The sequence below is a fragment of the Rhincodon typus genome, chromosome 12 (assembly GCF_021869965.1).
Source record: "Rhincodon typus isolate 14 chromosome 12, sRhiTyp1.1, whole genome shotgun sequence".
NCBI lineage: Eukaryota > Metazoa > Chordata > Chondrichthyes > Orectolobiformes > Rhincodontidae > Rhincodon > Rhincodon typus.
In genome coordinates, this window is record NC_063343.1 from 67,127,870 (window position 1) to 67,154,097 (window position 26,228).

At 40.8% G+C, this 26,228-nt stretch overlaps 1 protein-coding gene across 1 annotated transcript in view; it reads left to right on the forward strand.

Moving 5' to 3' along the window:
• The window catches only part of LOC109910651, a 115,236-nt gene extending 90,529 nt beyond the window's left edge, over positions 1 to 24,707 (forward strand). Inside the window, exons 14-17 of the mRNA XM_048603498.1 lie at positions 1,801 to 1,937; positions 6,756 to 9,149; positions 13,835 to 13,950; positions 21,263 to 24,707. Coding sequence (XP_048459455.1) covers positions 1,801 to 1,937; positions 6,756 to 9,149; positions 13,835 to 13,950; positions 21,263 to 23,672 — 5,057 coding nt within the window. The 3' untranslated portion in view covers positions 23,673 to 24,707. The remainder of the gene's footprint in view (positions 1 to 1,800; positions 1,938 to 6,755; positions 9,150 to 13,834; positions 13,951 to 21,262) is intronic.
• Positions 24,708 to 26,228: the final 1,521 nt, after the last annotated feature.

A 26,228-nucleotide genomic window follows, 5' to 3' on the forward strand; every position in this document is an offset into this window, starting at 1 on the left:
GGAGCTGGAGGGGAGTGTGGAGCGGACAAGGGAGTCACGGAGAGAGTGGTCCCTCCGGAAAGCAGATAAGGGTGGGGAGGGAAAGATGTCTTTGGTGGTGGGGTCGGATTGCAAATCTAATTTTACTGCTTTATGCTACAAATGTTTCAAATCCGGTGCTCTCTGTGTGCTGTCAAAGCTTCAAACTGCTCACAGACATTCTTTTTAAATCTCTAAACAAAGAAAAGACACATAATCTTTTAAAGGGACAACGCAATGCTTTCACCCCTCGCATTTGACAAACACCAAGTTCAAACTTCATGCCTCCCAAATCTACAAGTACTCTACCCAACTTCATACCATCCTCTATGAGTATTTCCTTGTGAAATCTTTTATCCACCCCAGAAATATCTATTTTTTGCCTCCTTGAATTCGAGTTTTGCTCTTGTAGCATTTACAAGAGTAATTCAAAGATTGTTAAGGTTTCTTTAACGAAATCTTCCAAAACAGTGCCCTATATGAACTAGAAAAATAAGGGCAGCATATAAATGATTAAACCTTCTTCTGCAATTTCCCCACGAAGCCACATGCAATCTTGATTTGGAATTGGATTGACATTCCTTCACAGATACTTTGTTAACGTCCTGAAACTCCATTCTTAAAAGTACTGCTTATCTACTAAAAGTGATGGATTGCAACGTATCAAGAAGACAACTTACCACTAGCTTCTCAAGAGTAAGAAAAGTGAGCAAAAGTGTTGTCCTTCCCTGAGACGCCAACGTCGCATGAAAGAATGCTAGTCAATGCTTTTATCCTCCTTTCTGGAGAATTCCATTTCATGCATTCCTGGCAATGTCCCAAATCTCATTTTCGATATGCTTATGGTCATGGAAGCCTCAAATGTGCTTCGAAATTCGTTTGCTCATCATCCCTGTGCTACTGATTTTAGAAAGAATACTACAAAATATGGTATTACTTGTGTTTATAAAGGATTTCTAAATTGTGCACGCAACATCCTTTCATTTCATGCTGTTGGAATCAGTGCTAAAACAGTCCAACGTTAAAGACAGTTGGTGCAGTTATTGTTTGAGGCTGTACGTATCGCTGTCCACCAATAAGAACCTGCCTTGGATCAAAAATGCTCCACTGTCCAGCCAAAGGTGGAACTCGATGGAGCAGTACGTCGATTTAAATATACCCCATGCTCTTACAAACGCCTCTATAGCCCCGTGCTGCGAACATTTCCAGGTCTACATCCTTTTGAGGTATCTGCACTGCTCCAATTCTGGTGATTTATTCATCCTGGATTTTAATTGCTCCGTTAGTGGGTGCTTTGCCACACTTGCCTAAGACCTCGACTGCTCAATATTTCAGAATGATTTCGGGTAAATCTTAAAACCTGTTTCTTTTTTGCAAGCTGTTGGCAATTTCATACATTATGTCCTGACGGGATGATTACTCCTGCGTTATTCTTTCCCCTCTTACTTTTGATAATTATCACTGTGAGTAACATGCCATGTTTCGCGATCTTATCCAGAAAGAAATAAAAATTTCTAAGTTTGTAAAATTGCACGGTAAGTTTGGGTAATGTGCTGCTCACCTGTGCTTATTGGACTGAAGAATTCTCTGCAGTCAGTTTCATCAGCACGCCAGCGAGGCATGCAATTCGGAAGAGAATGTACTGGACTCGCTCGAAAGGAATGGCAGCATTTGAAACCAGAGTAACAGAGTTAATGTTTTAAAATGTGTTCCTCAACTCCCCTTCCCCACAGTTTTTGACAGTGACATTATGTGCTTCCGTCATTTTCTGTTTTATTTCAGATCTGGAGCTTCAGATCTCTAATTATATTGTTGACTCAGTTATATGGCATGGATGTATTGTCCGGGAGTATTCAGGAAGTAGAATTGGTGCTAAAATGATCGACTCAGAGTCTACACTCAGGTGGATGCTCATGGAAGTATGTTAATTCCTGAAATAGACATGACCTTCAGCGTGATCTGCACTTTGTACCAGACACCAACAAGTGAAACTAAATCACAGTATTCTAAATGTTACTGGTAAGTCTGTAATGATTACAGTAGACATTTGAGTGCTGGGTGATCACTGACTAATTAGAAAAAGAAAGAAAATGTTGGCGAAACACAACAGGTCTGGTAGCATCTGTGCAGAAAAAAAAGTCAACGTTGTTCTGAAAAAAGTGTCACCGCACTCGAAGAATTTATTATTTTCTCTCCACGGATGCTACCAGATCTGCTAACTTCTCTAGGAATTTCTGTTATCTTTTTGTTTCAGATCTCCAGCATCCTCAGTTCTTTGTTTTGTGTTGGTGATTAATTGAAAATGCTATTGCGAGGAGAATGAGTATTTCTGCAGCAAAAGAAGGTTGTACCTATTTTAGGAAGAAAATCTACAAAATATGCTATTACTTATGCTTGTTAAGGTTCTTTAAATTGCACACGCACCATCCTTTCATTTCATGCTGTTGGAAATAATCCAGAAACAGTCCAACGTTAAAGACAGTTGGTGCAGTTATTGTTTGAAGCTGTACGTGTCGCTGTCTACCAATAAGAAGCTGAAACGCGGCCTTGGATCTACAGTGCCCCACTCTCCAGCCAACGAATCACAGAGCAAGAGCGAAGAGGCCAACGGAGCCTGCCTGCATGCCGTGCAGCCATGATCAGCAAAGGTCCTCAGGTCTGCTTTTCCCTGCCTTCCTCTCTTCCGTATTAGTGCATTGATATATATCGTTGTCCTGAAAGAGACAAGATAGGGTAACCGATTTGCCGATCCGTTTTACGGCAACATCCGCCTGAGAACAAGAGCAGTAATGAGGAGGTGATTTTTATTTACCGGCTTTATGCGTAGGACCTGTCTACGGGGCAAACTTTCTGTTCGTTTCCCGAGGAGCAGGAACACAAGGCCTTTGTTGAGAATATCGATGAGTATTTGAGAATAAGTACATGGGAGTTATTCACGCGGAAAACTCGGCTGGACATTGACGAAAGAATTTAATACATTGGGTTTGATTTGGAAATTCGACTTGTATCTATTAATAAACCGCTGAGAGGCACAGTGAGGAGACACTTGTGTAGTGGTCATGTCATCGTCCTAGCGGACGCAAAATCAATGTCTTAGCGACGTGGGTTCGAATCCTACGGCGAGTGGTGAGATTTGAATTTAAACTTAAAAACAATGTGGAGTCGAGAGCTGACCTGTTTGATGTGCAAATCTATTCGTTTCAGGGGAGGCAAACTCTTGGTCACAGCTGCTGCATGTGACTTCATACCTACAGCAATGTGATTAGCGAATAATCGGGATGGGCCACAAATGCTGACCAAGCCAATGGCGTCCTCATGCAGCAAAGCAGGGGAAAAGAAAACTGAATGACAGTGAATGGCTTCCTAGAGTTGTTGCAGTAGGAAAGAAGCTCATTGTGTCTGTGTCGAGCATCAGACATTCAAATTCCCCAGCATTTAGCCCGCAGCCATGCATGTTATGATGTTTTGTGGGTTCGTTCAAATAGTTGCGTCTTGAGCTTTCCTGCTTTTACCACCCTTTCAGGCAATGAATTTCCCGGAAATCCGCAACTCTCTGGGTGAAGAAAAAAAAAGTCCTCAAATCCATTCTAAACATCCTGCTTCTAACTTTAGTTTTGCGCGCTGCCTGATTTCTGACCCGTCCAATCAGGGGAAAAGTTTCTCTGTAACTCCCCTGTCATTGGCCCCTATAACTTTGTGCACCTTTATCACAATGTCCCGCATCCTTCTCCGCTCTAAGGAAAACAATCTCACCTGATCATTTCTTTTTGTAGTTGAATCTCTTTAGCCGAGGCAATACTCCGGTGAGTCTCTTCTTCAGTCTCTCTTGTGCAATCACATCTTTCCTACGTTGTGGCGAACAGAACTGCATACAGCTCTCCTGTTGTGACCTTCCTCATGTTACATGCACCTCAGGCATACTGCCTTGTTCTTTAAATCAGGCAGAACAACCAGAGGACCACAGTTAGATAGAATTGTATCCCTTCTCTTTCTTTGCTAATATTCATGGGTAATTATTTGAAAATACATCTTCCTGCATTGGGAATACTACATGTAAACAATTTCTAAACAGAGGATTCCAGCTGCAGATCAGTCATTTAGTTTCGCAGATGCACATTTCCTTGTTGAAAGGGTGTATGACCATGTGCCAGTCCCAACAAAATCAACAATTCGTAGATCTTTCCTGGAGATGGGTTAGAGTTCCATTGTGATTGTTGGTGATATTCAAATTGGATAAAAATCTGGTCTCAATAACTAGGTGAATGGGGATGTAATTTCAAGTTTGTGATGTTATTTCTTAAATGACAAGAAGTTGCAAAGTGTAGATGTCTAAAGAGATCTGGTTATCCTCATCAAAGTATCACTGAAGTCTAACGTGCAGGTGCAGCAAGCTTCTAGAAGGGCTAATGGAATACTAATCTTTAGTTCAATAGGTTCTGATATTATTGACGTGGAGGGAGTCCAAGAAAGGTTCAGCAGACTGTTCCTGTGTTGGTGTACCAGTCCTGTGAGGAACATTGGGCAGATTGGGCCTGCATTGTCTACAATTTCAAGGTAGTGATCTCATTGAAACGTACAGTATAATTAAAGGGATATACAGAATAGATTAAAACTTTTGATTTAGTCTTTATGGTCACGTGTACTCAAGTACAAAAGTACAGGAGTACAGTGAAAAGTTTCCAATGTCGCCACACGCAATGGCGCCATTTTAAGTACAAGTACCTGGGTAAAATAACTTAATAACAAGGGAGAAATAAATAAGGAACAAAGTTAGAAGTTAAACGTTACAGTCAATACATCATAGATGCAGTAGAGATGATTACCCTGGATAGGGAGCCTGGTAGCATCAGGGACAATTAAAAAAAGGAAAACCCACGTGACTGAGGAGTTTTCTTTATCAAATCATTGTGGACCTTCATAATTCCCTACACAGAGGGCGGTGGATGCTCAATCTTTAAGCATGCTTTAACTATATTTAAAATATATTTTAATAGATTTCTAGTTACTGGTGGGGTGAAGGTATATGGGGATCGATGAATGAAAGACATTAAAGTTTCAGATCAGTAATGATCCTGTCAAATACATGACAGGTTTGGCAGCCTGAATGGCCTACTTCTGTTCCTATGTTTCCAAGTTCTGATAACTGAAAATGTACCATTCTGAGTATTGCACAGTCTATGCACTGTGTTCTGCTTTGAGGAACGTCCTATTGTCATCTGCTACCAGTGGCCTCATTATTGCGGTTCATGTTGTTCACCATCAAGGCCGAATATTGTGATTTTTCTTCTATATATCGATCTACCTCTGTTCCTCCGAATTCTTGGAGAAAATCTAACATTTACTCCATTCATGGCTCATCACTCATTTTAACATGATTTTGCTTTCGTTTCTACAGCTATTATTTATTTTGTTCCCACGAGCGTTTTTATGATGATGGCACAAACGTCTCACATCCTAACTCTTTGCACAAGTTTTTCTTCAACTCACCCATTCATCCTTTTAACTTTAAGAACGTAAATAGCGCCTAGGCCACACTTGAACATCTGTGCGTTTTCTTTGATTCTCTTCATGTTGATGACTCATTACTCACGTTTACTTCTGCGATGTTAAAGTATGATTTTCCTTAATCAAGTGAATTCTTCATAAAAGCAGATTGAAGTGCACAACATTCGAGTTCAGCGATGGTTCAATCTTGGAGATATTCAGTTTAATGTCGGTCTAGGTACTGGGGACATAATCACTGTGTTCAGTGATTGTTTGGCCCATTATGAGATGCTTGAAAACGTAGCTCACTGACAAGGTTGCAAACATCGACGATTTTGGTAGGTGTGATGATGTTCAACGTGCAGTAATTATCGAAACTGTCAATCTCATTCGTTACATTTGACCACAGGAGTTCATTAGTGTCTCTGGTTTTAACAGAATACCAGCAGAAATGTCGAACGTTAGGAGCAGCACACATATGTATTGGGTATACACGTACTTGGAGATGATCGGGATGCGGCAGTTTGCTCCTTGACGAGGGGTGATATGTTCATCGGAAATGTGTTCCAATAACAATCAAAAAGAAGTTGTGTGCGTTAAAAAAAAAACTGACTTTTGAGTCCCACTGAGAGTAAAAAAATCTGTTACCAATATAGACATTACTGTCATCACCACTGAAAAACTAAAATGACAGAATCAGCATTTTGGAAATACTGTTGGCTTTTTCAAGTGCTAGAGTATCTAAATTCTTCTAGAATCACCAAATCGTGTTGAAGGCCTAACAATTTTGTAAAGTTGATAACCTACCACTAATTAAAAATAAATCGTGGAATGACATAATAGCGACTAAACATGGCCAAGCAGTAAAGCCAAGATTGATAAAACAATGAAACGGCTCATGATTCCAATACACCACATTGAAAATAAAACCAAAATATAAAATTCTATTTGTCCGGATATTTTTAATTGTACACCTGTAATTTGACAAGATCTCCAAACAGTTTAGCTTTAAGAATGGTTGCAGTTATTGGGTGAAACTCGTCGCGTCGCTGTCTACCAATAAGAATTCGAGACGTTTTGAGAGATCGACCGCCTCCTCCGTTCGACAAACAGAACCAAAAGGGGCAGTCGGTGTCTGCATTTCTGTTGGGCAGTCACGATCAGCAAAGCTCCCGGGCGATATCTTTAATGTTGCTAGCTTCGTGAACAGGATATTATTAGGCAGCTAGCTATTTTTGTTTTGTCAGACTTGACACATCAATATGACAATGGCGATTATGATGCTGAGCCGGATGGCCATCATTTTTTTGCTCTCTATTTCTAACCTGGTTTCCGAACAACTTCGCTACTCGATTCCTGAGGAAATGGAACGTGGAGCCTTTGTTGGCAATGTCGCTGAAGATCTAGGATTAAAGGTTTGGGAATTACCGACTCGCAAATTTCTGCTGCTTTCTGATTACTCGAAGCAATACATGGAGGTAAATGTAGAAAATGGCTTCTTGTTTGTTAATGAAAGAATCGACAGAGAACAGCTTTGCCCCAAATCCGCTGCATGTTCTTTATCTTTCCAAATCACGCTCGATGATTCAATGGAAATGTATGCCGTTGAAGTGGAGATACTAGACGTAAATGATAATTCGCCTGTCTTTTCGAAGAAGGAATTTTATTTGCAAATCAATGAGTTAAATGCGCCGGGAGCACGTTTCCTTCTCGAGAGCGCGCGTGATCTGGATGTGGGCACCAACACAATCAACACATATCAGATCAGTCCGAATGAGCACTTCGGTATTAAAGTGCAGACAAGAACAGGGGGGAGTAAAAGTGCCGAGCTGGTATTAAAGAAGGATTTAGACCGTGAACAACATTCAATACTTACTCTTGTATTGACGGCCATCGACGGTGGGATTCCGCGCAGATCTGGCACAGCGCGGATCATCATTAATGTCATGGACGCAAATGATAACGCACCTGTATTCGATCATGAAACCTACAGGGCGTCTGCGCTAGAAAACATCGCGAATGGTTCCTTGGTGCTAAGAGTTCATGCTACTGACATAGACGAAGGGACAAACGCTGAGGTAACATATTCCTTCACCCATCACGTTACCCAAAATATTCGAGAGTTGTTCAAATTGGACCCTGTGACTGGAGAGATCAGAGTTCGAGGAGTGCTGGATTTTGAAGAAACAAATGTTTATGAATTTGACGTCCAAGCGGTGAATTCCGCTCCACCTGAATTGTCAGCCCATGCAAATGTTGTCATCGATGTAGTTGACACGAACGATAATAGCCCTGAGTTGCAAATAACAATACTATCCAGTGCTGTACGGGAAGATGCTTCTTCGGGGATTGGTATAGCTCTGATCAGCGTAACGGATCGCGATTCTGGCGAATATGGTGAAGTTCAGTGTCAGATTCCAGAGAGCATTCCGTTCAAGATCCAAAAATATCTGAAGGGCAACTACAAGTTGGTAACCAATGGCATTCTAGATCATGAAATATCTCCACTATACAACATCTCCGTTTCAGCCTGGGACGGTGGATTTCCTCCTCTTTCAGTAAGTAAGTTCGTTGTGGTCTCAGTAATTGATGTCAATGATAATGCACCAAAATTTACACAATCGTCATATAACGTGTATCTGACGGAGAACAATACACCCGGTGCTTCTATATTTGCTGTGAGTGCAACGGATGCTGATTTGAATCAGAATGCGGAAGTCTCTTATTCTATTATCGATAACCAACAGCAAGAAATGCCTTCTTCTGCGTACATCACAATTAACTCCAAAAATGGTAACATTTACGCGCTGCACTCCTTCGACTATGAGCAACAGAAACATTTCCAGGTGAAAGTTCAAGCTCAGGATGCTGGATCGCCTCCACTGAGAAGCACTGCTTTTGTAAACGTCATTATCTTGGATCAAAATGACAATGCACCCATTATTGTTTCACCTTTAACATGGAACACATCAGCTACAGTAGAGATTCTGCCGAAGTCAACATATCCAGGGTACCTTGTCTGCAAGGTACTTGCCTCTGACGAGGATTCTGGCCAGAACGCCAGGCTTTCATACCAGCTCTTGGATGCCACTGATCCTGGCCTTTTTACTGTCGGATATCTCACTGGAGAAATCAGAACAACGCGAACATTTAGCGATCAAGATACCAAAACAGAAAGATTAGTCCTCTGTGTGAAGGATAATGGGGAGCCAAGTCTTTCCACAACAGTCACAATCTCCTTTCCCGTAATTATCAATGTTACTGAGAAATCGTTTGAACAAATTGAACAACCAAGTCGCTGGGACTATTTTTCAGATATAAATAGTTATTTAATCATTACTTTAGGATGCATTTCCTTTTTATTTCTCATACTCATCATTTGTTTACTCATCCTGAAATATAGGCAAGAAAGCAATATTGCTGCAAACTATAGCTCCACAGTTTGTTGTTTTAGTTGTAGGAATTCGGATGGTGGCGTGATTCGAAGACCAACAGGACGCGATCCTTCGAGTTATAGCGGGGCCGTTCAGACTGAAAGTTATCATTATAGTGTGTGTTTGTCACCAGAATCATCGAAGAGTGAATTTCTCTTTTTGAAACCCTGTCATCCTACGTTGCCTTTCAATGAAGTGAGTGATCATGACAACGCAAGGAACTAATATTGGCAGATAAATTGATTCTCTGCGCGACAGGTAATGCTTGTTCGCGAAAAAAAACTATTTACTGTGCCTTCATTTTTAGTTTAAACTTGTTGCTCAAACAATGATTAACTGGTAGTGGAAAGGTTAATGCGCCCAAATTGCCTGCACTCTTTGTCCCGTCCAGACATGTTCAATTGCAGTTATGTTTGCTTACAAAAACAACTGCTTAGAACCATATTCTCAACTTGCACGTTAATGTACGATTTGGAATTTAATATTTCAGTATTTATGTTTTTTGATCAAAGAAAATCTGTATATTCACTCGCATACAGTTAAATATGCTAATACAATCAAGTAGTTATGAGGTACTCTGAATTCCCACCCTGGACTCTTTTAGTACAGTTTAATCCCATTTATTTTGAGCAGTCTCTATTTCTCCGAAAAAAAATGAAATTTCACATTAGACAATTAATATCCAAGCTTTGTGTGGAAGCCTGAGTTCCAGTCTATGAAACATTAATGATTATTGGTTGGAAATATTATTTTCTTAATTCATGCAGTTTGCGTTAAATTGTTAGCTATTGTGCATTTTGCTATCTTCTCGCCCGTTCGTTCTTCGAACATCTGCATGATTTGCCCAGCCGCAAATGGTTGAGACATCAGCCAAGTTGTTCAATGGCTAGAATTACATTAACCTTTAGCTGGCAGCATGGAACATTACCCCATTACATCATAAACACGCAGGAAGGAAAAGTCCAACTAGACAAATGAACACCGACCCAGTCTTTGTTTCATCATCACGGGTCGTCAACAGTGCTTTTATGAGCTACTTACAGACGTAGAATCCAATAATTCATTGTTTCAATGATTTGAGGCCCAGGCAATCACTACGGAGATTCCTCAAACAATGTCATCGGCTCGGACATCTTCATTTGCTTGATTCATCTACCTCTCTCCTTCATAAGTTGTGAAGTGGGCACGTTTGCTAGTGTTTGTACAAATTTCAGCACAATTCAGAAATATATAGAACATAGAACAATACAGCACAGTACAGGTCCTTCTGCCCACGATGTGGTGTCGATCTATTATCCTACTCAGATGAAACTACCCGGCATAACCTACATTATATTATCATCCATGTGCCTATCCAAGAGTCGCTTAAAAGTCTCTAAACTTTCTGAACCCACAATCAATGCCGACTGCGCATTCCACACCCGCACCACTCTCTCTGATATCTCCCCGATACGTTCCTCCAATCACCTTATAATTATGCCCCCTCCTAATAGTCATTTCCACACTGGGAAGAAGTATCTGACTATCCACTCTATCTATGCCTCTCATCATTTTGCTCTTCTATCAAGTCACCACTCATTCTTCTTCGTTCCAATGAAAAAAGCCCGAGCTCCCTCAACACTTCCTCATAACACCTGCCCTCCAGTTCAGGCAGCATCCTGATAAATCTCCTCTGCACTCTCTCTAAACTTTCAAATCCTTCCTATAATGAGGTGCCCAGAACTGAACACAATATTCCAAGTGTGGTCTAACCAGGTTTTTACAGAGCTTTAGCATAACCTTGCGGCTCTTAAACTCAATTCCCCTGCCAATGAAAGCCAACACATCATACGCCTTCTTTACAACCCTATCAACTTGGGTGGCAACTTTGAGGGATCTATAGACGTGGACTCCAAGATCCCTCTGTTCCTCCACACTGCCAAGAATCTTGTCATTAACCCTGTATTCTGCATTCAAATTCGATCTTCCAAAATGAATCACTTCACACTTTTCTGGGTTGAATTCCATCTGTCACTTCTTTGTCCAGCTCTGCATCTTGTCAATGTCCTGTTGTAACCTACAACAGCCCTCCATGCTATCCACAACTCCACCAACCTTCGTGTCATCGGCAAATGTACTAACCCACCCTTCCACTTCCTCATCCAAGTCATTTATAAAGACCACAAAGAGCAGAGGTCCCAGAACAGATCCCTGTGGAACACCACTGGTCACCGAGCTCCAGGCTGAATATTTTCCGTCTACAACCACACTCTACCTTCTAGAGGGCAACCAGTTTTGTATCCAGACAGCCAAATTTCCCTGAATCCCATGCCTCCTTACTTTCTGAATGAGTCTACCATGTGGAACTTTATCAAATGCCTTGCTAAAATCCATATACACCACATCCACTGCTCTGCTTTCATCAATGTGTTTTGTCACATCCTCAAAGTATTCAATAAGGCTTGTGAGGCATGACCTGCCACTCACAAAGCCACGCTGACTATTTCTGATCAAACTGTGCTTTTCCAAATAATCATAAAGACTATCTCTCAGAATACTCTCCAATGATTTGCCCACCACAGAAGTAAGACTGACCGGTCTGTAATTCCAGAGGTTATCCCTATTCCCTTTCTTGAACAAGGGAATGACATTTTCCACCCTCCAATCATCTGGTACTACTCCAGTGGAGAGTAAGGACGCAAAGATCATCGCCAAAGGCGCACCAATCTCTTCCCTCGCTTCCCATACCAACCATGGCTGTATCCCATCTGGCCCGGGGGACTTATCTATCCTCATGTTTTTCAAAATTTCTAGCACATCCTCTTCCCTAACATCAACCTGTTCGAGCATGACTTATTGTTTCACGCTGTCCTCACAAACGCCAAATTCCCTCTCCCTGGTGAATACTGAAGCAAAGTATTAATTAAGGACCTCCTATACCTCTTCTGACTCCGTGCACAAGCTCCCTCCATTATCCCTGATTGGTCCTACCCTCACTCTGGCCATCCTCATGTTCTTTACATAAGCATAGAACGCCTTGGGGTTTTCCTTGATCTCACCTGCCCAGGCTTTTTCATACCCACTTCCAGCTCTCCTGAGTCCATTTTTCAGTTCCTTCCTGACTACCTTGTAGACCTTTAGAGCCCTGTCCGATCCTTGCTTCCTCAACCTTACGTAAGATTCCTTCTTCCTCATGACGAGATGTCCCACATGTCTTGTCATCCAATGTTCCTTCACCTTACCGTCCCTTCCTTGCTTCAATTGGTCAAACCTATCCAGAACTCATAGCATCTGCTCCCTAAACAACCTCCACATTTCTGTCCAGCATTTCCCTGAGAACATCTGATCCCAATTTATGCTCCGCAGCTTTTGCCTAATCGCATTGTAATTCCCCCTCCCCTAATTAAATACTTTCCCAAAACGTCTGCTCCTATCACTCTGCATGACTATAGTAATGGTCAGGGAGTTGTGATCACCATCACCGAAATGCTTTCCCACCGAGAGATCCGACACCTGGCCTGGTTCGTTGCCAAGCACCAAATCCAATATGGCCTCCACTCTAGTCAGCTTCTCTCCATACTGAGTCAAAAATCCTTCCTGGGCACACGTGGCAAAATCTGTTCCATTCAAACTATTTGCACTTCGGAGTTTCCAGTCTACATTAGGGAAGTTGAAGTCACCCATGCCAACAAACCTATTACTTCTGCTCCTTTCCACAATCAGTCTCCCAAACTGTTCCTCAGTGTCTCTGATGCTCTTGGGGGGTCTATAGAAAACTGACAATAAATTGACTGCTCCTTTCCTGCTTCTGACTTTCACCTATACTGACTCAGTAGATAAAACCTCCCTCACGACCTCCCTTTCTGCAGCTGTGATACCATCGCCTGATTAGCAATGCCACTCCCCCACCTCTTTTACCTCCCTCCCTATTTCTTTTGAAACATCTATACCCCGGAACATCCAACAACCATTCCTGGCCCTGTGTTATCCGAGTCTCCGTAATGGCCACAATATCATAGTTCCAAGTACTGATCCATGCACTTAAGTTCGTCACCCTTATTTCTGACACCTCTTGCATTAAAATAGACACACTTCAACCCGTCGCACTGACTACAACTTTGCCCTGCCAACTGCTTATCCTTCCTCCCAGATCCTCTGCATGCTATATCTGCCTCTACACCGGCCCTGCCATCCTCTGATCTGTAGCTCCGGTTCCCATCCCCCTGCCAAACTCGTTTCAACTTTCCCGAAGAGCTCTAGCAAACCTTCCGCCCAGGTGTCCCTCCAGTTCAAGTGCAACCCGTCCTTCCTGTACAGGTCACACCTTCCCCAGAAGGTTCCTCAATGATCCACAAGCCCTCCCTTCTACACCAGATTTGTAGTCACGTGTTCAACTTGCATTGATGTAGCCCATGTCCATATGCATACCTGCACAAAATCAAGACTTGTGCTGATAAGAAGCAAGCAGGATTACACAATACAAACACCAGACAACAACCATTTCCTAAGAAAGAGTATCTCATCAGATCACCTTCACTGGCATTCCAACACCTAACAATTCCATAATTAACGACTTGTATCATAGTATTGACCAGCAACTGAATTGATCAAGCCATAAGGAGAATGTTTTCAAGAGCAGATCAGGGCCTAGGGATGCTGCAGCAATCAATTCACTCCACGTTCTCCCTAGAGCCCATCAAACATCCACAATGCACAAGTCAGCAACACAGTGAAATAGTGTCAACTTGGCTGGATGAGTGCTGCTGCAACAATGCTCCTAAAACTTTATGTTCCATCATAGAAAAAAAGCAGCACACTTGATTAACGTCTTATTTTGCACTGCAGCGTTCAATCTCCCTAGGGACGATAGTGCTAGCAGTTGTTTTTAATGCACTTTTTTTTTTGCAATATGGCAACAGGTGAAGGTCAGCATTTATTGCTCATCTCCAATTACGCTTGAGAAGGCTGTTCTGAGCTACGTTTGTGAATTGCTGAAATTATTTCGATGTAGGTCGCCCTGTGGTGAATTGAAGACGTGTGTCTGTGATTTGAACACGTTGTCACTGAAATTGAAATGATGCATTTCCAATTCTGGATTTTAATCGTCTTGGAGGCGAACTTGCAAGTTCTGGTGTTCCCAAGTGACTGTCGCCATTATCTGTAAAGATGAGAGTGGTCTTGGGTTTAGAAGAAGCTGTATAAGGAGCCTTGGTAAATTTCTATAGTGCATATTCTCGATGGTACACTCTGATGCCACTAAGCATGAGTGATAAATGAAATAAATGTCTATGAATATAAAGCCAATAAAACGGGCTGCATTGCCCAGGATGGCTTCAATCTTCTTTAGTGCTATTGGAGCTGTACTCACATAGGCAAGTGGGAAATGTTACATTGCACTTCTGACACGCGTCTTTTGGATGGTAGACAGTCTGTGGGGTGTCTGGAGTTGAGTTACTCACTTCAAGATCCCTATCCTGCGACGTATTCTTATAGTCATCGTATTTACATGGCTGGCCCCGGTCAATGGTTACCCCAGTATGTTGACAGTGGGGAATATATGGACGGTAAAGCCTGTGTACATGAACGACAAATGACTAGATTGTCTTTTGGTGAAGGTGGCAAAGAACGATTTGGATATAACACTTCGGGCTTAAAGGGCAAAGGATATTGGGGGAAAAAACAAGAACAGGATATTCAATTGGATGATAAGCAATGATCATAATGAATGGCAGAGATCACTAAATTTGACGAAAACTTATTCGTGCTCCTCTTTTCTATATTTCTGTTGTCATTGTCTGGTTCTTGTATAGCGTTAGCCCGCTTGTGAGACCAAGCCCGCAAATTATCCATGTCTAATTGCATTTGGGCATGGACTATTTCACTATCTGAGACATTCTGAAGGCGCTCAGGATAGTGTAATCATCACTGCACATTTACACTTCTGAGCCAATGATGGAGGGGAAATCATTAATGAAGAAGCTAAAGATGGTTGGTTCGAGAACGACACACTGAAGAGTTACTGCAGTGATGTGCTGGAGGTGAACTGTCACAAATATCCAACAGCCGCAACAATCTTTATTTGTTCCAGGGATGACTGAAACCAGCGGGCAGTTTCTCATTGTTTCCAACTGGTTCTAATTCTGCTCACACTCCTTGATGTCACAATTGTTCAAGTGTGGCCTGGATGTCAAATGTAGTCACTATCACCTCATCTCTGAATATCAGTGTTTACCATTTACAAGATGTGTTACACTGACGAAATATGGCTTCTTCTACAAAAATTTTCAACTCATCACCTCTACGACCAATAAATGCAAGGAAAGCAGATCCATGAGACAAGCACCCACTAAAGGATCCACTCGTAGCCAGATAACGGCCTGACTTGAACCGTTATGTCCATTCCTTCACTGCTGCTGTGTCACAATGGCTGGAACTCGCTTATTCACAGCACTTAGATGTACATTTCCAAAGGCGGCAGAGTAGCAGGAGCCTGGATCTCGTCTGCTCGGTAAATTTTTTGTTTGATGTTTCCATTTATAACAGGACATTTTCTTTTAATCAATTTGGTGGAAGACGATTTCTGCTGGCACAGGCCCATTGATTGATTTGGCTTCCAGCAGCCTGGAATGGCAGGATAAGCTTGGCACCTGGCAGAGCAGTCTCCTTGTTTGGCGATCACCAGGTGTGGCGGTGTTGCACAGGAGTGGTGTCTCGGCCTTGCGTTGTTATTTTGTCCCAGCATTGAGGTCTTCTTCTGTGGTTGCCAGGTATTTCAGCAGCTAGGCATAAAGTCCCAGCACAGAGGTCTCATTTTGGCGAGGAAGTCTAGTCCTGGCATGGAAGCCTCTTCTCAGCATGGCAGGGTGGCATCGGCCTGGCGTGGAGGTCTCAACTCGGTCCCACATGGCAGTTTTGGCCCAGCCTTGCAGCATACCCTGAATCCAAGAGGCATTAATTGAACTGTGGTGAACTTTATCTTTTTAACTTCTTATTTATGACTTCTGTCATTAACTTAGGTCCCTCCACCAAATGCAACAGTTCAAGGAGGCAGCTCACCATCGCTTTCTTAAGTGTTTGTATGGGGCAATAAATGGTAGCCTAATCATTAACACCCAGATCTGGTGAATGAATTCATGGAGTAAAAACGTTGTCGATGCAGTGGAGTTTGATGGCTTTGTGCTCCGTATGCAGTACTTTCAGAAATTCTTGGTTACTGCGCACTTTGAACCCTTAGCGGGATAGTTAGAAAATTTTAGATACAAATTGCATTCCATAAACTGAACATAACATCTAGGCTGGTACGACAGTTCAGTGTGGAAAGAATACTGTATTGTTGAAAATGTAGTTTTAGGAACAATGTTTTAAACTAAATTCTTGCATTTCCTGTCAGGTGGTCAAAAATATTCCCTCGGCACTCTTTCAAAGAATAGGGGATATCCCAGTTAACGTTCACCCCTCAGTCTATATAATTAAAAAAAAAACACTGATTAACTCTGTCTTATCTTCCTTCTGTTTCTGGAACTACCTTGATTACCTCATTTCGTCAAATTATATTAGTAGCTTGAATTCAAATACTCACCTAAAAGGTGGTTTACGCACCGCAGGGCCATGAAATAGGCTGTAGAATTCGGACGCTTTTGTGATAGCGGCTGTCTCCCTGAAACCTTAGGTAAATGTCTTTTTTAAAGAAATACGTTCCTCCTATTATTTGTCATTATTATATTACATTGGGGTTTACTTTTGACGGAATGAAGTGATTCATGCCTACATACCAAGGGATTTCATTCCATACAGGTGGCAGCCTTCGCCACTGACGTATCAATCATTTTGGGAGAGGCTATATGTTTCCTCTAGTTTCTTTCATAGGGATTTGAGTTTTTTTTTTAAACATTTAGCAGTCTGCCATTTACAGATCAGTAAGAACAGGACAGAATAGAAAGAAAAGAACTGTTATGTTTCTTGAAAACAAATGGATAAACATAGTCATTGGTTATGATAAATCTGAATGAGTTAAACCAGTACAACTTTTGTTCAACTGAAACGCCTTTGGGAGGCTATATGGACAGTTAATTATTAAATAAATAAATAAATGCCAAAGAAACTATATCCGCCTGGTTACCTGAACTACAGCAAAGTGAGATCAGGTAAAAATGACCCAAAATCTGACGAAAAATGGCAAGTATTTGTGTTGGTGAAATGCGTTTTGAACATAGATCACTGACGCAGTACTGAGGAAAGTGAGTTCCGTATCTTCGGGCTAATGTTCATCTGAACAGGGCTGGGGTTAGTTTTCTAGTGAGTTGCATAGCTAAGACGGGTAAGAGCTTCAGGTATGGGAACATTTCGTACACTAAGTCAATAAAATACGGCAAAAGAACAAGGTAACAATGAGAACAATGGTTGATCAGTATGGGTGATAGTGTGGGAACGAATACAAAACTAAGCGTGCAGTAGCTGATCGCTCTAGAGATTAAAAAGTAGTGAAAAAAGGAGCAAAGTTTCTTTATTTGAATGCATTTGTCACGATCCTGGAGAGGTGGAGGCTAAGTAGTAATATCACTGGACTCAAGTAACACAAGTGGTCCATTCTGCTATTTTTGGAATCAAAATATAATTTGCTGCAGAAACTCAGCTGGTCTTGCAGCATCTGTGAAGACAAAGAAAGGTTAACATTTCGGGTCCGCTGACCCTTCTTCAGAACGTTCTCATTTCTGGATAAACTAATTCTGCATCCTGATTTCTAATACTGAGGTCATCGTACCATCACATACTGATGTCACTCTAAGTAACAGAAATACACTTTTTTTTTGCCTAGATTTCCGTGCTTTTTCAATACATTGTTCTTGAATATCCAGGTCTAAATGTGCCATCATGAAGGAGGGTAACTGGATTCGAAATTTTAAGTCTATTTTCTCTTAACAGATGCTGCCAGAGCTGCTGAGTTTCTGCAACATTTCCTGTTTTTGTGTAGGATTTCCAGCATTTGCAGTTCGTTGTTTTGTTCCACTATTTTGGATGTGGGTTCGAAATCCACCACAGCAGATGTGGAAATCTGAATTCAATATTAGTACACATGTCGGATACCTGGCTGTTATAATGGTGATCGCTTCACCATACTTGATTGTTTTAACACTCTTTTGGCTCATTTATGTATTTCATGAAAGGAAACCTGCCATACTCATCTCATCTGTTCTGGCCTCCACGTGACTCCAGGCTCTTAACTGTCTGGTAGGAAATTTAAAAAAAGGAGCAATAAATGATGAGCTACCTCGTGACAGTGATACCTTGTGAATGAATAAATGAATCAACAATAATAATAATAACAACAACAAACTATTAACAAAGCAGATGAATTGACAGTGCAGACCTGAATGATCCGACAACCATCACAGAGGGGGCGTTGCAAGATAGAAAATTTAGGACATGGATATTCAAAAGTACAATATATTTAAGAAGTCCAGAAAGCTGGGTGAGCAATGAAGTGTATTTCCATTAATTAGAATGACATTAGTATACTAAGACGTGATTATGTCTATACTTGAGATCAAGATGTAGAATTGGTTTGTGTAGAAGTGAGAAATAACAAAGATTAAAAGTAACTTTTTACTGGTTTATAAACCTTCTAGCTTAACGGCTCTGTAACCCAGAGTATAAGAGAACACATAATAGGGACTTGCGAGTGAAGCACGCCAATAATCATGGAAGATTTTTGTTTACCTGCAGGTTCGATTAATCAACTTGGCAACAGTAGCCTTGGTGATCAGTTAGTAGAATTCTTCAGGCACCTTTCGAAGAGAAGCACTTCATAGACCCAAGCAGACAACAGGCAATATTTCGGGTATTGGTATGAACTTGTCAGCAATTAGCATAAGAGACGTTTGAAGACCAAATTAAAGCTCAATATTACAGGTCCCAAAATCTGGACAGGCTCTATCATCAGGCCTGATATAAAGGTTTCAAGGAGCAGGAGACATCATATTATTTGGTATTATCATGTAAGTGAGAACGGATGAACACTTTTTATTTTTAGTTTGAAAAACTAATAAGATAACAGCTCATTCACAACTCTTTTCCAGTAACATGTGGTTATTTCATTTTGAACAATTCTTATTCTGGCAAGGAAGTTCAATGGATTTCTGCGAATGCATTTGCCCTGAAATCAGAAACTGTTACAATGAAAGTCTTAAAATATTGATTTTGTCCAAGCTGCAAATTACTCCAATTGAGAAAACTCAGTTTGGCAGAAAACTATTGTCAGAAGATGTGTTTATTGATATTTGGTGTATGCACTTCAATTAAGTAAGATACGTCATCAGTCCAGTGTTTAGCCAAAATGATGACTAAGTTGCGCAGCATAAAGATCTGAAGTTAACGAGAGGCATTGGGAAAACACAACTCAATTCACATTACTAAATTATGACAAATAGACAGTAAGGGCTTTGAAGTCATGGGGGTGTTGTTTTCCACCGGAAATCCTCTGTCATCCACGCAAAAGTAGATTTTCATGGCTTTGAAAGGAACTACTCTTGTTCGCAAATACTGTACAAGATACTGAGGGGTATTAATGGGTGCATGCTACAGCGTTACTTTGTAAACTGTCGACGAATTAGCAGTGTTGTGCTTGCTTTGGATGTTTTTTCTTCAAATAAATAGTTACTCAATAGTTAAAGTGTTACCTTACTATTCTGAAATCATTTTGTTGTTACCTTGGCAATGAATCAACCTGGTGTCTCAGGCACTGCAGCAATTTTTCAAAATTTGCGATATGTAGGTTGTTAAAGTACATAAGATTTACAATCCACGTTTTTGTAACAAGTCGATGGTGTTAGTTAGAGCATCTACAACGTATTTTGTCATAATAATTGCTCTTCCACCAATTCAAATTATGTTAAGTATTCTTTTGTTTAGGAACCATAATGGGAAGCCTTCTTTGTATTGTTGAGACAAGACAATTTAATGATAAACACAGAAAATGCTGAAAATGCTCAGTATCTCTGGAAATAGAGTCATAGCGAATGTTTCAGGTCGACTAGCTGTCACTGAAAATGATTCAAGACATATTTCAGTGATGAGCTGAAACAAAACTGGACAATGTTCGAAATGCATCAGTTTGTAAGGCAATTGCTTATATGTTGCGGAATTAATTGATATGCAATTTAAGTCAAGGCTCAGCTGAATTTGATGCAATCAGATATTCTAAAGAACTACTGTGTTGAGCCCGCTTGTGGCGCATTGGTAGTGTCCCTACACCAGGGCCAAGAGGCCCAGCGTTAAGTCCCACCTGCTCCAGAGGTCTAAAAAAACATGTCGAACAGTTTGGTTGGAAAAACAGGTTAAATTTTTAAAAAAGAACTACAGCGTGGGATTCGCTTTTAGCACAGTGGTAGTGTCTTCACCCCTGGACCGGGTAAACCCGCGTTCAAGCCTAACCTATTCCAGAGATGAGTGCGAACATTTATGAACCGGTTGATTACAAAAAAAATGTTAAATAATTAAAAACAATTAATAAAGAACGACCGTGATGGCCTCAACCTAAATACAAATTAAGGTGCACACTCGCTGAAGGTAATCAAAGTCAAAAATTAATTAAAGAATCCTTACATGCAATTTGATGACTGAAAGTTCAGTGATTTGGCAATGGGAAAAATCTAATCTCCATATGTTTATCTCACGTTAACCGAAAAGAATACCATTTGTTTTCAAAGGTTGTTTACATTTGAAAATATAAACCATTTTGCAAACTTACTTTTGAACAATGAACATTTAATAAACAGTTCATTAAATATTAATTGCACAAAAATAATACTGCATAAACTGATTTGATTTAAAAGAAAAATAAAAATGCCCGAACACAAAATCTAACACTGTTCACGTGAATTTGTGGCGACGTAAAATTGACAATTCGTGACACCACAAATGTATTTCTGGAAACGTATTTTTTTTTACTGTAAGTCATATGTTAACTTAATCTGAAGTATGATCGCACAGTAAACCCAAATTTCCACATTTGCTTGCCTCAAGATTTTGATTGTACACTTTTAATTATACAGATGTTTGACGTAGTGCAGCTTTAAGATCAGTTGTTGCAGTTATTGGTTGGGACACTTTGTGTCGCTGTCTGCCAATAAGGAGCTGAAACACTGGTCGAGATCTACCCACCTCCTCTCGCAGGGACTGAAAGAGAGGATTGACAATGTAAGAGACAGACCGTCGCCGCGTTAATGCTGAAAGGACGTGTTCCGAAGAAAATTCCCATCTCTCGCGTCAGTATCAGAAATTGGATGTGAGGTTGCCCATTTTATCCGAGGCGACAGAGGTAACTAATAGTGATTTAAAAATCAACAAAGCGCAATGGCGAACATATTCGGTAGCGGAGCGTCTTTCATTTTTCTGCACAGTGTATTGGACCTCGTTTTGGGGCAAATTCGCTATTCGATTCCCGAAGAGTTGGAGTATGGGGCCTTTGTCGGGAATATCGCTGAGGATTTGAGTCTGAACGTTCGGGAATTGTCGGGCCGCAAATTTCGACTGGTCTCTGACAGCAGAAATCAATACATGGAGGTAAATTTGAAAAATGGATTTTTATTTGTTAATGCAAGAATCGACAGAGAACAGCTTTGCAGAAAAAACTCTGCCTGCTTCCTTTCTTTTCAAATAATGCTCGAAAACCCTTTGGAAATGCATCGCGTTTCAGTGGAAATACTGGACATAAATGATAATGCACCTAGTTTTTCAAAGGACGAATATGATTTACGGCTTAGTGAGGCGACCGCACCAGGAACGCAATTTCCTCTTGAGAGCGCCCACGATTCGGATGTAGGCACTAATGCAATTAGCGGTTACCAGATTAGCGTAAACGAACATTTTGGCCTCACATTTCAGACCAGAAATGATGCGAGTACAAGTGCCGAACTGTTATTAGAAAAGCCTTTGGACCGTGAACAACAGTCAACTTTTGACCTTGTGCTTACTGCCGTTGACGGTGGGATTCCTCACAAATCCGGCACTGCTCGGATTCGAATTTATATTATGGACGTGAATGATAACGCGCCGGTGTTTGATCAGGAAATATACAGGGCCAATGTTGAAGAAAACACCCTAAAAGGTACTTTAGTAATAAAACTCAATGCTGTTGATTCGGATGAAGGCACAAATGCTGATGTAACATATTCTTTCACTCGTCACGCTTCGCAAAAGGCTCGTGAGGTTTTCAAATTAGACCCGACAACCGGAGAAATCAGAGTTGAAGGAGCACTAGATTTTGAAGAATTGGCTGTGTATGAGATTGATGTAGAAGCTGTGGATAAAGGTCCCTATCCAATGGTAGGACGTGCTAAAGTTATCGTCGGATTAATCGATACGAATGACAATGCCCCTGAGATTGAGGTGACGTCATTATCCAGTACAGTACCGGAAGATGCTGTACCTGGGACCAGGATAGCTACGATCAGTGTAAGGGATGCTGACTCCAATGAAAATGGACAAATTCAGTGTGATGTTGAAATGGATGTACCATTTCAACTACAGACGGCTTTATGGAACAGCTATAATTTGGTCACCATTAGTGCTTTGGATCGGGAAACAACCTCAACATATAATATATCAATGTCGGCTCGTGACAAAGGATCTCCGCCTCTAGCCACCAGGAAGGTTCTAATTGTGTCAGTTTCTGACGTAAACGACAATGCGCCAAGATTTACGCAATCCACATATAACGTGTTTGTAATGGAAAACAATAGTCCCGGCGCTTCTATGTTTGCTGTCACTGCTTCGGATCCTGATTTGGATCAGAATGGAGAAGTGTCCTATACCATCTTGGAAAAGCAAATAAAACATGGATCTGCCTCTCCTTATATTACGATTAACTCGAAGAGTGGAAATATTAATGCTATACTTCCATTTGACTATGAAAAGCTGAAGAGCTTTCAGTTCAAAGTTCAAGGTCGGGATGGTGGAACACCCCCCTTGAGCAGTACTGCCATTGTGGATGTTATTATTCTGGATCAAAATGACAATGCTCCACTTATCATTTCGCCTTCAGCGTGGAATGTTTTGTCAGCTGTGAAGATTCTGTGTCCATCGCTCTATCCGGGGAATTTAGTCACCAAGGTAATCGCAACCGATGCGGATTCAGGGCAGAACATGCGGCTTTCCTTCAAAATTCTTGAAGCCACTGATCCCAGTCTCCTCAGTGTCGGCCTTCTCACTGGAGAAATAAAAGCAGTCCGACGTTTTCAGAACTACGACTCCACAGTACAAAGATTAGTTATCTTGGTGCAGGATAATGGACAGCCCAGTCTCTCCAGCACGTCTACAATCTACTTTTCAATCATACCCAATGACACAGAAAAGCTCACTGTGCATAGTCACCAAGCCAGAAATCCAGAACATTTTTCGCATCTGAATGTTTATTTAATCATCTTGTTTGGTTCCACATCCTTTATGTTTCTTGTAATCATAATTTTCCTGGTGGTACTGAGGTGCAAACAAGCCAGGAATTCAAATTATTATGAGTCCACAAATTATTGTTGCTGTAGGCGGAGGGAGTCGAATGCTGCTTTTAATCGGAGAGCTGTCCCGAAAGAATTGATTAGTTATCCTGGTGGACTTCAGACACTCCCCGTTTCTGAAGGGAATCAGTACACTGTCTGTTTATCTCCAGCATCGTCCAAAAGTGATTTCTTATTCTTGAAGCCTTGCGAAGTAACTTTACCTCTTAATGATTTGAATGTTCGTGGCAGCAGTGTAGGAAAATAATAATTTTCAACTGGAAATATTTCGTAACGATTTGTTGTTGACTGGATTTTACCAATCGTTCATTACATTTAATCCACGTATCCATATTACCATGGCTCAAATTTGTACAGATATTAATCATGATGCCTGTTTGGTTGATACGAATGTTGTGAATGGCTTCAGAAGAGCATGTTGTATTGAAGCTAGAGTACAAAGCTCACTACTGTAATTACTGATTGTCATTTTTTTGTCAAATCTAAATATTTGGAGTCGATATTCCCGTTTTCACTTGACATGTAGCCGATGACGTCTCTAAAATCTTTCTGTTCATTATTTTCCCTTAAAATTAGATTTTAGTTAAGATTTTCTGCAGCAGTTAGACATTTTTAAATAAGCAGCTCTTGCATAATATCGTCAGATTTTATTCCCTTATAACGTACATTGACATTAAAAGGAATAAATTTAGCTGAAAACAAAGATCAGATAAATGTTATTTTGTTTATCATTTCGACTATTACATAAAGTTCTGGTCATTTTGGCAAGTGAATTTTTAAAACAAGGCATTTTCAGATCAGGTAATCATGAAATATGAGAATTTTTTAATCTACAAAGATTGGCTTTTCATTCAAAATTTTGTTGAAGCATAAAATTCTTTATGTGGACATTGTGAAGGAAGATATTTTAAAATATTCCAATGGTACTTCAGTTTAGGAAAGAAGTGCCGTGACCTTGGCAATACTGGATCAGCAGGTTTAATCAATTGTAAACATTAATGTCGAAAATCTATTCGTGAACAGTAATAGATTAGAAATTAATGCTGTAAAATCTAGTTCAAAACCATACATTTCCAATTGTAAACCTGGTCAAAGAAATCTGTTCAATCATAGTCTCCAAATTGGGACTAACTATCCTGAACAATGGCAATCCAACTGCAAAATTTGTAAATGCTCGTTCTTGCTGGAAATCAAATTTATTGTCATTTAGGTAGTTGTACCTTGGCATTTTGGAGATGCAGCTGTTCAAAGGAGTGTTTTGTCCCATTATCAATAAATCTGACTTGTGGCACGAATTATGCTTTTCTTATTCGTTCACGGGATGAGTGCGTTGCTGGCTAAGCAGCATTTATTACCCAGAGTCAATTACATTACGGTGGGGCTGGAGCCACGTTTAGGCCAGATCAGGTAAGAATGGCGGTTTCTTTCCCGAAAGGACATTAGTGAACCAGTTGGGTTTTTCCCCTGACAAGCTACAATGGATTCATGGTTATCACCAGATTCTTAACTCCAATTATTTATTGAATTCAAGTTCTACCACGCACCATGGCAGGATTTGAACCCGGGTCCCAGAACATTACCTGGGTTTCTGGATTAACAATCCAGCGATAATACCACGAGGCCATCGCCTCCCCATCCCTCCAGCTGCTAATTTAGATAGAAAAGAAGCAATGGGACCAGGGAAAAGAACGCTTCATTGTGGCCTTGAAAATTTTATAACACTCATACAGCGCCGAAAATAGAAATTTGGAAGTCATGGTGGGCAAGCAAATTGCGTTATTTTAGAATTATAACTGAAAAGAAGACATAGAAACTGATGAACGTTTGAATAATGAAGGCAAACTCGCATACGTGATACTTATGTTGAGGAATGAATGTTATCTTAAGGTGATCAAGATAAAAATACCTCAGAACGTACCAAATAAAATACTCTTCCATACATTTTGAATTGCCTAATAATCTGCTAATAGCCCAAATGGTCATGCGATCCTTGTAGATTGTGTTGATTTTAACTTTTCTTTGCAGAGGTTCAACTTTGGCGAGAGGAGCAGATTTGATGAGGACACTCTGACAGGTAATTATCATCACCTTCATGAGCAACTGAGGTGAGGATCTGCGATTGGCAGACAGCCCCACCTTGTGTAGTAAGCATGTAAGGAACACGAGATAGGAAGTTAGCATCACCTCGAAGAGCATTCAAGGTGAGCACCTAGCAATTGGCTGTAGGTATCAACAAGAGGAGTGGGCGAGGAGAGTGCCTGTGACAGACTGTCAGCAACACCTGCAGGAATTGGCAGGTTGAGCAGCCTGAGATTTTTAGGTCGAAATCGATTCACTGTAGCTAACGAGAACTGTTCTTGGTCTGCTGCAAATAGAGCATCTAGCTGTTTGGTGAGTCTCTGTGAGTCGTTACATTATTTCTATTCCTAACATTTACCCTAGTATAACAGTTGGTGGTGAAGATAAAGTTAGTAACATATGTAAAGCAACATCAGCTGGTGCTTAATTATATAATTAATTGAAAGTGTTAAAGATAGAAGGGAAGTCGATGTGTCACAGAATCGCAGAATGTGGGAATTCCTGCCAGTGTGTTGCCAGCAGAGTGCCGCCGTTTGAGATGTCTGCTGTTGCTGGAGAGGAATGTTAAGTGGAAAGAACAGGTTTCAATTGTGGCGGTCTATGTAGGTATAACTATATAGAAGGGAGGTTTGCGTAGTCATTGTGAGGAACAAAGCTTCAAATCAAGAAGCAGAGCCTCAAAAGTCATAACCTCTGCATTATTTTCCGGCGCCACGTGCAAATT